The following is a 17,541-nucleotide window of genomic DNA, read 5'->3' on the forward strand; positions in this document are numbered from 1 at the left end:
TCATATTTTCTATTTATATCCAATAGCAAAGTCACTAAAGGAAGTTCATCAGGGAGAATAGATACCAGGTAATGGAAATTACTGGGCAGAGTCTGTAATGTCAATGTTTCATCTTTAATTCCAAAAAAACAGAACATAGATTATTAAATAAAGTATCTTCTTACCTTGTTTTTTCCCCCAATTTTCTGCATGTTAATATCAAATCTGTGATACCTAATCAAAATGTATTCCTGCTTTGCCTTCTTTTTCCTGTACCAATGTGTGCATTACTGCACCTAATATACATTTCTGAAATGTATCTTCTCTAAACACAGCGGATAAACCTAGAAAGAAAAGACAGACACAGACAGGCAGGAACAAAAACATTCGCCATGGGAAGCGTATTACCTTTAGCTGGGTTTACTTTTATCCCTGACCTATACAGCATCTCCTCATTCTGCCAGTCCCCATTCCTGACAACAGTCTTGAGTCCATAGAAAAGAATTAATGCAGCAGTGGCATAAAAAATCAAGTTCTTCAGAAAGCGCTTTTGGGCTTTGACATAAAGGGACCTGGCACCCACTGTAATCAGCAGGCAGAAGCCCATACTAGGAATATAGAGTACACGCTCTGCTATTACAAAGCCTACATAGAAAAATAGGTTTGTGGCAGGAACAAAGGGCACTATCAACAAAGACAGAGACAGAAGTACAATGTTCTCAGTTGAAGGAAGCTGAGGTCTCTGGATTACAGGTTTTTTTATGCCATTCTCTTCTTTTGAGGCAAAGCTGGACTTCAGCTCCAAACTCTTGTACTCCATGTCTGAGTGGCAGCTATGCCCATTAGTATTCTGCTTGCCATTCATTACAGTTTTCCCATTGCATTCTCTCTTATTACTGGAACTCTTCAAGCTAGAGTAGGCAAGGAGGAGGAGTCCAGCATAGAAGGCCACAGTGTGTAGATTCCTCCAGTCACTGGCTGTTTTAAGAAGAGGCACAGCATCCATAGACCAATCAAAGCTGAGGGTGTCCGGGCACAGCAACAGCCAGAGGTTCTTGGTCGGTAAGTAAAAAAAGGTCAGAGTGCGTGTAAGAAAACTGTCTGAGTCAGCTGCTGGGTTGTCAGAGTTGGAAAAGCTTGGTGGCTTGTTGCCCATCCAGTACAAGCGGACACCCAGCAGTGTAATCCCCCAGAAAGTCAATAAACCAATGCTGAAGAAAAGGGACAAATTCTTCCTCTGAAACCAAAAATAAAGAAAGATTCATCAATACAAATTAACATCACAGACTTTAATTCATAATAAGTGCTGAAACCACTTTGTAAAGTACAAAGAGAACATGACATATCATAGAGTTGGGATTATTTTTAGTGTGCTTTAGTTTCCCACACATGCACCATGTGGCCCTCTTTACTTTTGTAGCATATGGCCCACAGAGATTTGTGAGTCTGCTACAGTCTGTAAGCTATCAAGAGCTGGATTTTTTTAACTCAGTCGGTAGAGGCTCATACTTTTAGATCCAGAGGTGATGAGTTAAATCCCGATTACCAATGACCCACCCAGAGTTGTTGTGTTACACTTTGATTATCCTACTCTGGAGAAGTATTCTGTGGGATTCAAGTTTATTTATTTATTTATTTACTCGTTCTTTGCTCCTGTTTGTGGCTAAATATTTACTGTGCTGTCTTCATTAGTGATAATAATTGAATTTACAGCTTGTGAAAGGTGCTGTCTCAACAGCACTGGAAATTGAAAGTTTATCCAGTGCAAGTTTCCCTGGTGTACTTCATCTGGAAAGTGAAGGGAGTTTACAAGGAGATGAGAGATTAAACTAGTCTCAGATTTCCTATTTGGTGTCTCAGCTGAGACTGCTACAAGTGGAGTGTTTTAGGAAATGAACTGAAGTCACCAACTCACACCTAATAGCCACTAGATGAGGCGCACAGCATTCAAATTAGTGTCAGAAAAGGCAAATGGGTCTGAATGATTCATCTGTTCCCAATTCCCTAACCCACTCGAGTATGTTATCAGCCAGATTTTGCCATATCTTTAGATGACTCTCTACTTGTTTATACTGATTTTATGCTGGTGCAATTCTGTCTTCTTCAATGGAGTTACTGTGGCACAAAACCAATGTAACAAGACACATTACGAGTTTGACACATATCAGTTTGTGTTTAGGGCTGATCACTCAGTGGAAACTGATTTAATGAAAGGTCATTTGGAACTGCCCACCTCACTGCTTAGAAATGTGAGCCACATGGAGTGTACGGGGTAAGAGTAGTATCGCCCCAGAAAGCAAGATGGAGCTCTTAGGGTAACCAACACAGCTAAAATAAATGAATTTTAATAATTATAAATAGAATAACATTGATCTATTTATAACTAGAGCTAGCTAGTCAAAAATTTTCAGACTAAACCGTTCTTCAAAACTCCCCAAAGCAACCTGGAAAAGTCAAAATGTTTCATTTTTATATCTGTGAAATGAAACATTTCAATTTTGATTCAAAATTACTTTGTTCTGAATTTTACTTCAATTTCATTTTAGAAAGTAAAAACCTCAAAAAATGAAACAAAACATTTCATTTCAGGAAAAATGTAATGTTGCATTCAACCCAAAATGAAATGTTATCTTTTTAGGTGACAAAAAATTCAAAAGATTTTCATTTTAAATCAATCCAAATCAAACTATTTATTTATTTATTACATTTTTGGGTTAGTCACTGAACCAAAAAAATCTGTTATTCGTGCAGCTCTAATTCTCAGTCTTTTTAAAGGAACTTCTTTTTAGTCAAATAATTCCAGATGTTCTGTAGGGATTTTGAGGTCATTTTCCATGACTATAATAATGTCATTTTAATATTGTTAGAACATACTCTCCGTATTTAATGCTATGCATTCATAACCTCGTTGTTCCCTGCCTGTTTGGTACTCAGGATCTCACGTTATCTTATCTCTTTCAAATAGTTCACTCTTGTTCTTTCTGGGGAAATGTTCCCTTGATCTCATGAACCATAGATATTTGCAGGGCTCAGTTTGGGGCCTATTGTTTACAGTTTCTGTATCTCTACAGCCTACTAGACCCCTTCTTATATGACATGATTTTGATCATCATCATGTATCTGCTAATCACATGCAGATTTTTATTTCTTTTTAAAGATTTATTTAGGTTGCCTATCCAAGAATGCCTATCCAAGAAAATTTCATGTAATGTAGATAAATTCACCCAGGGAGGAAATGGAGGCTTTAGCAGGGAATAAGCAGATTATTTTACACCACATTCGTTCCTGTATTTGAGATCAGTTACTCCCACTTAAAAATACTGCTTGAACTCTGAAGAATTCCAAAGTCTCTTTTGAGTCCATATGTTTCCCTGTCCATCCTGGATATATTATTAGATTTTATCTATTTAATCTCTCTAGAAATCAGCAAGTTCAGCAGAGGTCAAAATATAGGTCTATACTTTATGATTTATTTATTCCCAGGCTAGCCTACTGTAATAGCCTACTTTTTATTTGCAATCTAGATAACACATCAAATGAGTAGCAGAATGTTATCCTCTTAGCACTCATGTTATGCCTCTATTTAGGTGACTGGACTGGTTATCACTACAACTGAAAATTGAGTCTATATTTTATTAATAAAGCTATTCAAACCCCAGCTCTGTTACATTTACAGGGTGGTGCTTTCATTTATGCCCCTAACTTATAATTGGGTGCTCAGCTTCTGATTTGTCCTTTCATCCACTATCATTTCCCTCAGTTAAACCACATACTTTTCCTCCTTGGGCTCAGATATGTTGGAATGTTTTCTATTGACTGTGTGCACAGCCAACTCTCAATTCTTAAAGTGACCCACAAAAGGGGAAAGTAAATTGGGTTTGTGCCCTTTTTGCTCTCTTATGAGATATAAAGGAGGACTGAAAGGCTTTGCATTAAAAAAAAGAAAAGAAAAGGCTGGAACAGGAGGGTGCACTGCTTATTTTTGAATTAGAAATTCAGGTCATGTCTATACAGAAGACTAAAGAACTAGCAAGATTAAGACATCCCAAGTACTAAGCTAGTGAAACTTGATTGAAAGGGGAAATTAGCTTTTTTCAGATTTTTAGGACTGCTTTGTTGTATTGTTTATTTTGTTAATATCAATGTAACTAAAACAACTGAGGGGAAATCTCATTTAAAAGTCCCACAACTGACCCCCTCCAGTTAAGTCCAAATTTCTGCGACAACTCCGCCCCCCCCCAACAAACTAGTGAAAACCAGTGAAATTCTTTATGTCTAAAAGATAAGAGAAACACCCAACACCTCCAAAAAAACTTTCAGGTCTTATTCATACATCACAAAACAGCAAGAGTGCAAAAAGTCTCCCTTCCTCTAAACTCTATTTTGTACATCTAAACTAGGGCTGTCAATTAATTACCGTTAACTCACGCGATTAACTAAAAAAAATTAATTGTGATTAATTGCACTTATAACAATAGAATATCAATTGAAATTTATTAAATATTTGTGATGTTTTTCTACATTTTCAATATTGATTTCAATTACAGAATATAATGAGCACAGAATACAGTGAGCACAGTGCTCACTTTGTATTATTTTTTGTTACAAATATATGCACTGTAAAAATGATAAACAAAAGAAACAGTATTTTTCAATTCACCTCATACAACTACTGAAGTGCAATCTCTTTATAGTGAAAGTGTAACTTACAAATGCAGGGTTTTGGGGGGGGGTTTTGGTTACATAACTGCACTCAAAAACAAAACAGTGTAAAACTTTAGAGCCTACAAGTCTACTCAGTCCTACTTCTTATTCTGCCAATTGCTAAGACAAACAAGGTTGGTTACAATTTGCAGGAGATAATGCTGCCTGCTTCTTATTTACAATGTCACCGGAAAGTGACAGGCATTCACATGGCACTTTTGTAGCCAGCATTGCAAGGTATTTATATGCCAGATATAATAAATATGTGTATGCCCCTTCTATGCTTCGGCCACCATTCCACAAGACATGCTTCCATGCTGATCATACACGTTAAAAAAAATGTGTCAAATTTGTGATTGTACCCCTTTGGGGGAGAATTGTACGTCTCCTGCTCTGTTTTACCCACATTCTGCATATATTTCATGTTATAGTAGTCTCAGATGATAAGTACATGTTCATTTTATGAACACTTTCACAGCAAATTTGACAAAACGCAAAGAAGGTACTGATGTGAGATTTCTAAAAAATAGCTACAGCACTCGAGCCAAGGTTTAAGAATCTGAAGTGCCATCCAAAATCTGAGAAGGACAATGTGTGAAGCATGTTTTTAGAAGTCTTAAAAGAGCAACACTCCAATGCAGAAACTACAGAACCCAAACCACCAAAAAAGAAAATCAACCTTCTGCTGGTGGCTTCTGGCTCAGATGATGAAAATGAACATGCGTCAGTGCACACTGCTTTGGATCGTTATCAAGCAGAACCCATCATCAGCATGGAAGCATGTCCTCTGGAATGGTGGTTGAAGCATGAAGGGACATATGAATCTTTAGTGCACCTGGCACATAAATATCTTGCAACGCCAGCTACAACAGTGCCATGTGAATGCTTGTTCTCACTTTCAGGTGACGTAAACAAGAAGCAGGCAGCATTATCTCCTGCAAATTGTAACCAACCTTGTTTATCTGAGTGATTGACTGACCAAGAAGTAAGACTGAGTTGACTTGTAGGCTCTAAAGATTTACATTGTTTTATTTTTCAATGCAGGTTTTGTTTTGTTTTTTTACATAATTCTACATTTGTAAGCTAAACTTTCAAGATGAAGACAGAGCACTACAGTACTTATATGAGGTGAATTGAAAATACAATTCTTTTTACAGTGCAGATATTTGTAATAAAAAATAAATATAAAGTGAGCCCTGCACACGTTGTATTCTGTTGTAATTGAAATTAATATATTTGAAAATTTAGTAAACATCTAAAATATTTAAAATAAATGGCATTCATGGTTGTTTAACAGTGCGATTAATCATGATTATTTTTTTTTAATCAGTTGACAGCCCTAGTCTAAACTATTCCGTGATTACTTTTAGGATAACTATATGCTGATTGTGCAATGTCTCCTACTAAGGGGGGCATCTCTCCCTCCAGGGACCCCCCAACACAGAATTGTGCAGGGAAACCACCCATATTGTGGGAGTCTCATGCCTCCCTTCTGCCACCACTACCATCTTTTAGTCTTGGGGGAAAACTGCAGAGGAGTCAGCCACAGACTCCAGCAGGTAGGAGAGGCAGCAGCCAAAGCAGGGACTTTTGGACACTCAGACCTCATCCTGAACCATGTGCAATTCTTGTCTCTCATGTTTAAGAAAGATTAATTCAAACTGGGACAGGTGCAGACAAGGGCTACTAGGAAGATCAGAGGAATGGAAAACCTACCTTACAAGAGGAGACTCAAGGAGCTTGGCTTGTTTAGCCTAACCAAATGAAGGCTGAGGGGAGATACGACTGCTCTCTATAAATACATCACAGGGATAAATACCAGGGAGGGAGAGGAGTTATTGAAGTTAAATGCTGATGTTGACACAAGAACAAATGGCTATAATCTGGCCATCAACAGGTTTAGGAATTAAATTAGATGAAGGTTTCTAACCATCAGAGTAATGAAGTTCAGGAACAGCCTTTGAAGGGGAGCAGAGGGGGCAAAAAAAGCCCAACTGTCTATAAGACTGAGCTTGATGCGTTTATGGAGGGGATGGTATGATAAGATTGCGTACAATGGCATGTGGGCCATTTCTGACTACGAGTAGCAAAAATCCCCAACGGTTGGAGATGGGGCATTAAATGGGGAGGACTGTGAGTTACCACAGAAAATTCTTTCCCAGGTGTCTGGCTGGTGGGTCTTGACAACATGATGAAAGATCAACCGATCACCATATTGGAGTTGGGAAGGAATTTCCCCCTGGGTCAGATTGGCAGAGACCCTGGTGCAGAGGGGGTTGCCTTCTTCTGCAGCATGAGATCAGGATCACTTGCTGGTTTAAACTAAAGTAAATGGTGGATTCTCTTTGTAAGTTAAAGTCTTTAAATAATTATTTCAGTACTTCAGTAACTCAGCCAGAGTTTATGGGTCTATTAGAGAAGTGGGTGGGTAAGGTTCTGTGGACTGCGATGTGCTGGAGGTCAGACTAGATGATCACGATGGCCCCTTCTGACCTTAAAGTCTACGAATCTATTTAGAACTTTTTATAGTTTTGACTGGACTTTCTGTGCCCTGTGCTGATAGGCTGTTTGCTCTAACCCTCTCTTCACCTCAGCTTCATTCCACACCCAGGCCTCTTACCCTCTTCTCCCCTGCCCTGCCGCCCTCACCCTTTCCCATCTCTTTCCCCCCAATTTATCTTATTCTCCTCTACACAAATCCACAAATAAAAGAAGTCATAAAACTAACATGCTGTCTGCTGCCATTATGTTGCTCACTCTGTTTGTGTGTTCTGCCCCCTTCCCCACCATGTCTATCTTGACTAGTTAGCTCTTAGTGTGTGTGCAGTGCCTAGTACAATGGGGGCCCATTCTTGGTTGGCCCTTAGACATTACCACAATAAACCTGATAACTATTAACACCTGTAAAGCCAATCACTATACAAAAACAAACTACTACCATTTCTACTATTGTGTAATGAATTTAGGGCACTATTTACCTCAGGGCTTAGGCCCCCACAAACTGTATACATCCACTGCACAGTACTTATATGCTTAAGTCAAAGGTTCCCAGACTTGGTTTGCGGCTTCTTCAGGGTAAGCCCCTGGCGGGCTGCGAGACGCTGTGTTTACCTGAGCGTCCGCAGGTACGGCTGCTCGCAGCTCCCAGTGGCTGCGGTTCGCCATTCCCAGCCCTATACATTAAATCTACTTGATAACGTTTAAAGATAAAGGAGGTTTTTTTAAATGACAGAAAAAAAAGAAAAAAAAGTATTTAGTACTGGGAAGTGTTTGAGAAGAGACAACAGAAAGGACAAGGGAGAGAAAGATCAATAGTGTGGTAGAATTAATAATGGGAAGGTTGATAGAACTCACAGAAATTGTGGAGGTTGGGATTGGGTGGAACAAGAGATGAAGTAGAGAAAGAAACAGCTTACTGAAAAAGGAGAAAACTAAGTGGTTTATGTATAATAATCCAGACTAATGTAAAAAGTTTAAATTAAAAGTGGGGAGAGGGGAGGAAAAGGGATGGACATTTAAGCCAAGGAACAGTCCATCCAACACTACGAATATTAAACGGTGCCATATATACATATTGCAAACTGTGCTTGTTTTACAATTGTGCTCTTTACAACTTTAGTAACAGTGAACAAATAGTAATGTGGCTGTGTTTTCAAGGTCAAGTAATATACATTTTCTCCTTCTTGCCTCATATTTTGAAGGAAAAAATAATTTTGTATAAAAAAGAGGCAAAGAATACATAAATTAGAAGACTGGATTCTTGTATAATAATCATCTTACAGTTTTTTTCTAGCTGTTTTGTGGGAAGAATGACAGGGCAAAATGAGACATATAACCTGAAGAAAGAGAAATCAGGAGAATTAAAATAAAATAAGGAGAAATCAGAAAACTGAAGGACAGGGGTTGGGGAAAAACAATTATACTTAAAAGGCAGCTCATTACTACCTCAGAGACAGATTTTCTTTCTGAACCCCTTTCCAGAGACCATTTTGCTGTGCTACTCCATCCTGGATCTTCTCAAAAGTTGGCAAACTTTTGAGCAACGTCACATATATATCAGATTGGTAGCCGGGGTTATCCCACAGATATCTACCATAACTGTCATTGACTTCAGTGACTCTACTGTAGATTTACAATGCTGCACTAAGATCCAGCACTAAGATCCTCTAACCTTACATCTCACAAATTAGAAGGATCGACCAATTTTATCTCAGTGTTAGTTCAGAACAGAAACTTTTACTTCCACGAACCATCTGAATTCTTGACTTCTGGGACAAACATAGGGCCTTTCCTCTTCAGGATAATACAGTCAGCGCTGGTCAGAAATTTGCAGTCTAAAACTTTTTGACCCAAACCAAAGTTTTATCAGCATTTTCCAAACTATTTTCTATAGGTGATCAGAAAAGTCTGTTGATGCATTTTCCCTAAAATAAATAAACAGTTTCCGCCTAGAAATTTTTGCAGAAAATGAAACTCAGTTTTTCAACTACTTCTGCCAGACTAAGCAGTTCCACTAGCAACTCATTCTTCTCAGTCTCCACAGCGCTTGCTCCTTCTGACTGTATTAAGTGTAGCCCAGCAGGAGGAGATTGCTGTAATGCTTGGCAGTAAAGATTTGGATTACAGTATTTCTGAGTCCTAATCCAGCCCATCTGCCATAAATTTTGACACCCTCATAAATCCTCTAACCTTTCGTAAGCAGTCATTTTCATCTGGAAAAAGAAAATGAACACTGATTTAGATCAGGTTTAATGTCTCCTCTGCCTGCTATCCAGAGGCATTTTCAGTGTTTTTGATTGCAGAAACCCCTCTCACCCCTTTACCAAAACCAAATGCATGCTTTGTAGAAACATTCACATCTTTTCTGCCCTGACAGATATAACTCTCATCCATGCCTTAACACTTACTTCTTGATTTCTGCAACCTCTTTTTATTTTGCCTTACTGACACTCATATTGCTTCCCTCCAGCTGATCCAAAGAGTGACGGTTAAAAACACCTTCCTAGCCCCTCTATCCAATCACACCACTACCTTTGGAATCTCTCCAATGGCTCCACTCTTCTCCAGCCTATCAAATTTAAATTACAAAAATCCATTCCTATGCTTATTTGACCTTGTTTCTTAGCTTGTGCTGCCCTCCCTCTCCCACTCACTAATGTTATTCGACTTAATACCCCATTTTATCCCCTTTTCCCCTGATTATCTGGCACTTTTTTATGCCACTTCCTATGCATAAAATGCACTCCCTACTTTGATCTTCCTGGAAACTCTTCCGTAACATCCAAAATGAATGAGTAAGTGATATTCATCTCTTTTCTTTATCTTTCTATATTTAACAAGAACAGCAAATCAGCAGAGCCACCAAGAGGTACAGGTTCCTAATTTGATCAAATTATTGCATTATTGCAATCCACACCTCTTTTTGCCCCATCCCGTCCCACAACTCACCCATACACATTTTGTTACATCAAAAATTTAGAATGATGGTGATTTAGAGCAGGAACCATGTCTTGCAATGTCTCATGTGAAATGCACATTTCTGTGGCACCTTATAGACTAACAGACGTTTTGCAGCATGAGCTTTCGTGGGTGAATGCCCACTTCGTCGGATGCAAGACGAAGTGGGCATTCACCCACGAAAGCTCATGCTGCAAAACGTCTGTTAGTCTATAAGGTGCCACAGGATTCTTTGCTGCTTTTACAGAACCAGACTAACACGGCTACCCCTCTGATACTTGGCACATTTCTGGTTATTGTAAAAATAATATAGGTTTTCAGCTGGTATAAATCGGTATAGATCCATTGTAGTAAATCAGCATCACTCCATTGACACCAGCTGAGGATGTGGCTATGTTTCACACACACACACACACACACAGCATCTGGCTCACTATATAAATAACAATATTAACAAACAACAGTTTGGCACAGCAATGTTTCAGCCTGTTGCAAGTACACGAGGAACAAAAAGCTTAACTAACTAGAAACATTATTTAAAGCAACTAATCCAAGCGTAGAGCTTCAAAAAGCTAACAGCATAAATGATGAAATGGAGATTAGATATTTGAAATTCTTCCAAGTTTATCAAAAATAATATTATCGGCATGACATGCAGAGGAATTAACTTTCAGAAAAAACATAGCTATGTGGCCCAGCTCAGGCCTATTTCTAGGTTCAAAGTCAACCAAGGGTGAATTCCAGTGGCACAAATTAGCTTCAGCTCAGCTATGCCTGGAGGCCCCCCAGGAACCAGCACAGCACATCACATCCCGGTGAACGGTGTTGGTCACAGAGCCAGCATGTTTTAACAATATCTTCTCAGCAGCTTGGCAGCAGTTCTGCTAGAGTCCATGAAATTAAAGCTGAGGTAGGGCAAGTTGCTGTATCACCAGGCCTGCTCTCCGCTGATATGAACGCACCCTTGGTCACAGAGCCAGGCTGATGCAGAGAAGTGTAATTTACACCTCTCTGCGCCATGTTCCATAAATCCGACCAGTGATTTTTAACTTGACATGGTCTTTACATCACAGAACACATATGTTCATACAGTAAAAGATGAAGACAAAAAGCCACTGACAACTTATTGCAGGGATCGGCAACCTTTGGCACATGGCCCACCAGGGTAAGCCCCCTGGCAGGCCAGGTCGGTTTGTTTAGCTGCCACGTCCACAGGTTCAGCCAATTACACCTCTCACTGGCTGCGGTTCGCCGCTCCAGGCAAATGGGGGCTGCAGGAAGCGGTGCGGGCCAAGAGATGCCAATGGTTGCATTCCATGACTTATTGAGAGCCACATCACCTGAACTGATGGATATGTATTTCTCTTCAACAAAAGATTTGTTCTACTTTACAATGCATACATGGGGATCTGATATGGAGGCAACATATGATCTTCCAGCTCTCACCGTAATTACATCATCCAAAAACACTCTATTGTCAAGAATTATTTTGCCAAATTTGACATTTGTTTTATGCTCTGGTAAAACAATAGTACCCTGCTAAGGAAAAGTAAAGCCAAGGAGCATGTTTTATATTCAGTGAAATAAATATGTAAATTCCGTAAGACATTAAAAAACTTCAAGGGACACAGTTTGCAATGAACTAATATAAATGCATTTTATGAACACAAATGTCATTTAATCCCAAATGAAACCTCTGGTAAGGACTAGATCGTTTTAGCAGTCCATTACTGAGAAAGTCATCAATATCAAATTCTGTTGATGATATACATGGATTGATAGAATAAGCTATCCAGATATAACAGAAATCCAATCAGCTGAAGTACCTATCAGTCATTGTTGTAGTCAGCATTTCTATATTGGAGAAGAATGAAATTTTATAGTGTGTGTATGTGGTTTTCAGCTGCACCTTTAAGAAACAGGTTTGTCACCTCCACCTTTAAGACAAAATATGAAGGGGGGGTGAGGCAGCAAAGGATCTCACCCCTAAAGTTCAGATTTTTACTATACCTAACACAACAGACAATTCTTTTGTTTCTACCAGCACCCTGTCACCCTTCCAGAAAGGGTGCACTCACACACACAAAGTCAATACAATCTTGATATAAAACCAGGACTCAGAAATGACAAAAGCCAGTTATCATTCAAGAAGATCTTCATATTATAAAAGCAAGGGTTTCCCAAAATCATGTTAGTCAGTCACAGTTTTACTTTGAGAATATATTAATAATTGCTCTTCATATATGAAGCACTTTATTTTTACATCAACTAGCTGTCAAGATAAAACTGAATAGGTTATAATTGTTAAGTGTCTCAGAATACTTGGTATGCCATGCTAAACAGAAGGACCATGTTATGACTGTCTTGTACATATAAACTTTTTAAATTAGGCAATTCTGGAGCATAAGAAAAACAGAACTTGGCTCATTATTGGACTATTGCGGGATAGGCAATCTACGGCATGTGTGCCAAACATGGCACGCAAGCTGATTTTCAGTGGCACATTTTCAGGACTGCCCGGGTCCTGGCCACTGGTATGGGAGACTCTGAATTTTAATTTAACATTTAAAAAACCTTATTTACTTTACATATAACAATAGTTTAGTTATACATTACAGACTTATAGAAAGAGACCTTCTAAAAACGTTAAAATGTATTATTGGCACGTGAAACCTTAAATTAGAGTGAATAAATGAAGACTCGTCACACCACTTCTGAAAGGTTGCGGACCACCTGGACTATTGTGATGACATAAACCAGTACCTCTGGAAGTAGGAGCAAATTTCCCATTGTCACACAACCAAGAAAGTATATCATCTGCTGCCCACTTAACAAGAGGTATTTATAGTGCTCATTGCAAGTTAGTAAAGCCTAATAATTGGCTTACATGACCTAGATGTGCTCTCTGAAAGCCTTGGATTGGCCCACGTTGCAATGTCACATTTCTACATATGGTGGGAATCAGAGTAAGACAGGACTAGCTAGGAGCATCATAACAATCAGCAAGTTTCAGGAGCAAATTTCTAGATCAGTCATTTGCAAACAAATGAGGAATTACATTCCGAAAGGTCAGAAGTCACTCCCTGCAACAGAGTAAAAGTAAATCAGAAAGAATGCAAATAGCAGTGGAAGGCCTTCAATACTGATGAAACCTGGGTTTCTAAATACACTATGAGGCAGTCCTACCATGCTCCCAAGGCAAAACCTAATTTTCTGAAGCACAACTAGAAGCCTACTTGTCATCCACCCCAGTCATGTCTATGGTGTAGCATAACATACTTGTAGCTAATCAGAAAACTATATAAAGCATTGTAGTATAATGCTGGTGATATATGTTTGGATATTTCAAATGTACCAGACTGAAGAGAGCAGCAAATAAATGTTCAAAGCTTAAGGAAGAAAGGGAAAGGGTATTCTTTGGAAACCTTGACCAGCAGTACTGTGAATCTCAGACAAGAAGAACTGGGGAAATTAACATTTTAATAACAGGATTTCATTTATCCCCCTTTTTGTTAAATCAAGTGACTTCTTATGAAATCAGCAATGCTCAAAGGCTAATTTGAAAAAGAGAGGACATGCTATGTCCTATGTTAATGTCTGTGTTTTTATTCATTCCCCATTTATTGTACTAAATTAGAAATTGGAATGAAATCCTATTAGAAAAAGAATGGAAAGAACAAATTAGACATTTCTCAGCACATATAATTTGCCAGCTACACAAATAATGAATGCCTGACAATTGTACAAAGAATGCTGCAAAGATATACCACAGTAAAAGTGCATAAAACAAAAATGTTTAGCCACCACTGAAAATTCATAAGAAATTTGAGCAGCAAGTTAGGAAAAATGATACATTCCATACCAGGTGGTCCCATTTACTTTTGCCATTTTACCCAGGAAGTATAAATGCTACAAGACTGAACTATATTAGAGTTAAGTTGAAAGCATTTTCCTAGGAGGCTAATACAGCACTGAATACTTTTAAAAACATAAAATGCATTATTAGGGTCTGATCCACAGCCCAGGTTAGTAGCGAAGCTCCTATTTACTTCAGTACCGCAGGACTAGAATGGGAAATGGTAAGTAAAAAGAATGGATGGCAAGACTTACTCCATTTCATGGTATTATAGTTGGCATGGGGACTCATTCTTCTTCATTAAGCTAATGTGAGGAAATCAAGCAGTTAGCAATCTCATGGATATCGATGGCAAGCTACTTCCAAAGCAAACTATTAGAAGCTGAAAGTACCTAAAGATTTCAATTACTGGAACTGCAAGGGGGTACTGGAGCCCCTAACCCATTACATTAACAGCTACCTGAATGCCAGCTTTCTCAGTAATCTTGTTTAGCTTAAAATAAGAGGTTTAACACTTCCCACCAGGCAATGCACTGTAATCAAATCAGTTTAGCTGTGAAACACTCCAACCTTTATGAAGGAAAAGTGAAGAAAGTATTCTTTTGGAGAAAATAAAGTTACATTAGCCAAATAATTTTGAATTTAATATATAGTTTTCTCCACGCTGGAAGGGGAAAAAAATCTAACAGAAGGAGAAATTAAAGAAGGTGCAAAAGTAACTGAATTTGGAAAAAGAAAAAAAGATTCCTTTCAATCGATCTCTCCTTAGCAGGTCTATTGCATTGCAAATGTGTTTCCAGCATCAGTGAATAAAACTGCAACATTCTGTGTGGCTTTGGTGCAACAAACCAGCCATTATGAAATACATTCCAGTCTCATTAAGGAGTTGAGCTTGGGAGCTGAGCATTTTGAAAACAAAGAAACAATTTTTTAATGAGACTTTAGTCAGTGGGAAGGCTGAGGTACAGCAGTCTCCTCTCCGAGTTATCATAATAGAAAGCTGTTTAATGAGGGTGGGATTTCTTACAGACCTTCAAAAAGACAGGACTTAGAAGAGGATATATTACACAGACACTCACATCACTGAGTAAAAACATTAGAAACAAAAATCCTTTAATTGCCCTCAAAGTATTCCTAATGTGGGCTTTTTGTTTATTTATATTTAATAAGTGCTTTCTGATATAAAACACAGATTGGTACAGACTAGCAGGTTTACATAATTCAGGAGAACAAAGCAAGTGAACTGGGTTGCCCAAGTATAAACAAAGCAAATTGTGCTCTGAGGCAGGATGGTGATGGGCAAATGGACAACGACATAACAATGGGAAGTAACATGACTCCACAGAGAAAATACAAAGTCCCACACTAACAAACTCCACCCTCAGAACAGTCCGCTGGCAACTTCCTGCGCTTTTTACCACATGATATTAATGGCACAGATACCATAATACACTTCCACGGGATAGGGCACTTATTTGCATCACATGTTGGAAATACAGCTCATGATTTCTAGTTTTCTGATTTTTGAATTTGGTTTGCTAATGATCGGTGGAAAGAGCGAGCAAGGTATTGTGTCAGGGTCTGCAGTGTCACCACAACAAGTCTATCTTCACTAGCCACTAAATTACACAGTACAGTAGAACCTCAGAGTTACAAACATCTTCGGAATGGAGGCTATTCATAACTCTGAAATGCTCATAACTCTGAACACAACATTGGGGTTGTTCTTTCAAAAGTTTACAACTGAACATTGACTTAATACAACTTTGAAACTTTACTATGCAGAACAAAAATGCTGCTTTCCCTTTTTTTAGTAGTTTATGTTTAACACAGTACTGTATTTGCTTTTTTTTAGGGATGTCAATTAATTGCAGTTAACTCACGTGATTAATTGTGATTACTTTTTTTGAGTTAATCACAGTTTTAATTTCACTGTTAAACAATAGACGACCAATTGAAATTTATTACATATTGTGGATGTTTTTCTATGTTTTCATATATATAGTATTTTGTGTTGTAATTGAAATCAAAGTGTATATTATTTTTATAACAAATATTTGCACTGTAAAAATGATAAAAGAAATAGTATTTTCCAATTCACCTCATACAATTACTGTAATGCAACCTCTTTGTCATGAAAGTGCAACTTACAAATGTAGATTTTTTTTGTTACATAACTTAATTAAAAAACAAAACAATGTAAAACTTCAGAGCCTGTAAGTCCTACTTCTTGTTCAGCCAATCACTAAGACAAACAAGGTTGTTTACATTTACAGAAGATAATGCTGCCCTCTTATGTACAATGTCACCAGAAAGTGAGAACAGGCTTTTGTATGCCAGATATGCTAAACATTTGTTTGCCCGTTCACACTTTGGCCACCATTACAGAGGATATGCTTCCATGCTGATGAGGCTTGTTAAGAAAATAATGTGTTAATTGAATTTGTAACTGAACTCCTTGGGGGAGAATAGTATGTCCCCTTCTTGGTTTTACCCACATTCTGCCATATATTTCATGTTTTAGCAGCCTCCGATGGTGACCCACCACATGTTGTTCAGTTTAAGAACACTTTGACTATAGATTTCTCAAAACACGAAGAAGGTACCAATGTGAGATTTCTAAAGATAGCTACAGCACTTGACCCAAGGTTTAAGAATCTGAAGTGACTTCTAAAATCTGAGAGGGACAAGGTGTGGATTATGCTTTCAGAAGTCCTAAAAGAGCAACACTTCATGAGGAAACTACTGAACCCAAACCACCAAAAAAGAAAATCAACCTTCTGCTTCTGACTCAGATAATGAAAATGAACACGCGTCAGTCTGCACTGCTTTGGATTGTTACCAAGAAGAACTTGTCATCAGCATGAATGCATGTCCTCTGGAATTGTGATTGAAGCATGAAGGGACATATGAATCTTTAGCGCATCTGGCACTAAATATCTTGCGACATCAGTTACAACAACGTCATGAGAATGCCTGTTCTCACTTTCAGGTGACATTGTAAACAAAAAGCAGGCAGCATTATCTCCTGCAAATGTAAACAAACTTGTTTGTCTGAGCGATTGGCTGAACAAGAAGTAGGACTGAGTTGACTTGCAGGCTCTGAAATTTTACATTGTTTTATTTTTGAATACAGTTTTTTATACATAATTCTATATCTGTAAGTTCAACTTTCATGATAAAGAGATTGCACTACACTACTTGTATTAGGTGAACCGAAAAATACTATTTCTTTTGTTTTTTTTTACAGTGCAAACATTTATAATCAAAAAATAAAATATAAAGTTAGCTCTTACACTTTGTATTCTGTACTGTAATTGAAATCAATATATTTGAAAATGTAGGAAACATCCAAAAAGATTTAAATAAAAGGTATTCTATTATTAACAGTGCAATTAATCATGCAATAAATTGCAATTAATGTTTTTAATCGCTTGAGAGCCCTCCTTTTTTTTTTTTTTTGGTCTCTACTATTGCCTGATTGCATACTTCTAAGTCCAAATGAGGTGTGTGGTTGACCGGTCAGTTCATAACTTTGGTGTTCG

General features: G+C 38.1%; 1 protein-coding gene across 6 annotated transcripts in view; it reads right to left on the reverse strand.

Moving 5' to 3' along the window:
- TMTC2 (transmembrane O-mannosyltransferase targeting cadherins 2) overlaps positions 1–17,541 on the reverse strand; it is a 379,315-nt gene that overhangs the window by 161,751 nt on the left and 200,023 nt on the right. For all 6 annotated transcript variants that reach the window (XM_039519666.1, XM_039519664.1, XM_039519661.1 and 3 more), the window contains one exon: positions 388–1,216. In XM_039519666.1, the coding sequence (XP_039375600.1) occupies positions 388–1,216 (829 nt within the window). The remainder of the gene's footprint in view (positions 1–387; positions 1,217–17,541) is intronic.

Source organism: Mauremys reevesii, linkage group 1 (assembly GCF_016161935.1).
Source record: "Mauremys reevesii isolate NIE-2019 linkage group 1, ASM1616193v1, whole genome shotgun sequence".
NCBI classification, from domain to species: Eukaryota; Metazoa; Chordata; order Testudines; family Geoemydidae; genus Mauremys; species Mauremys reevesii.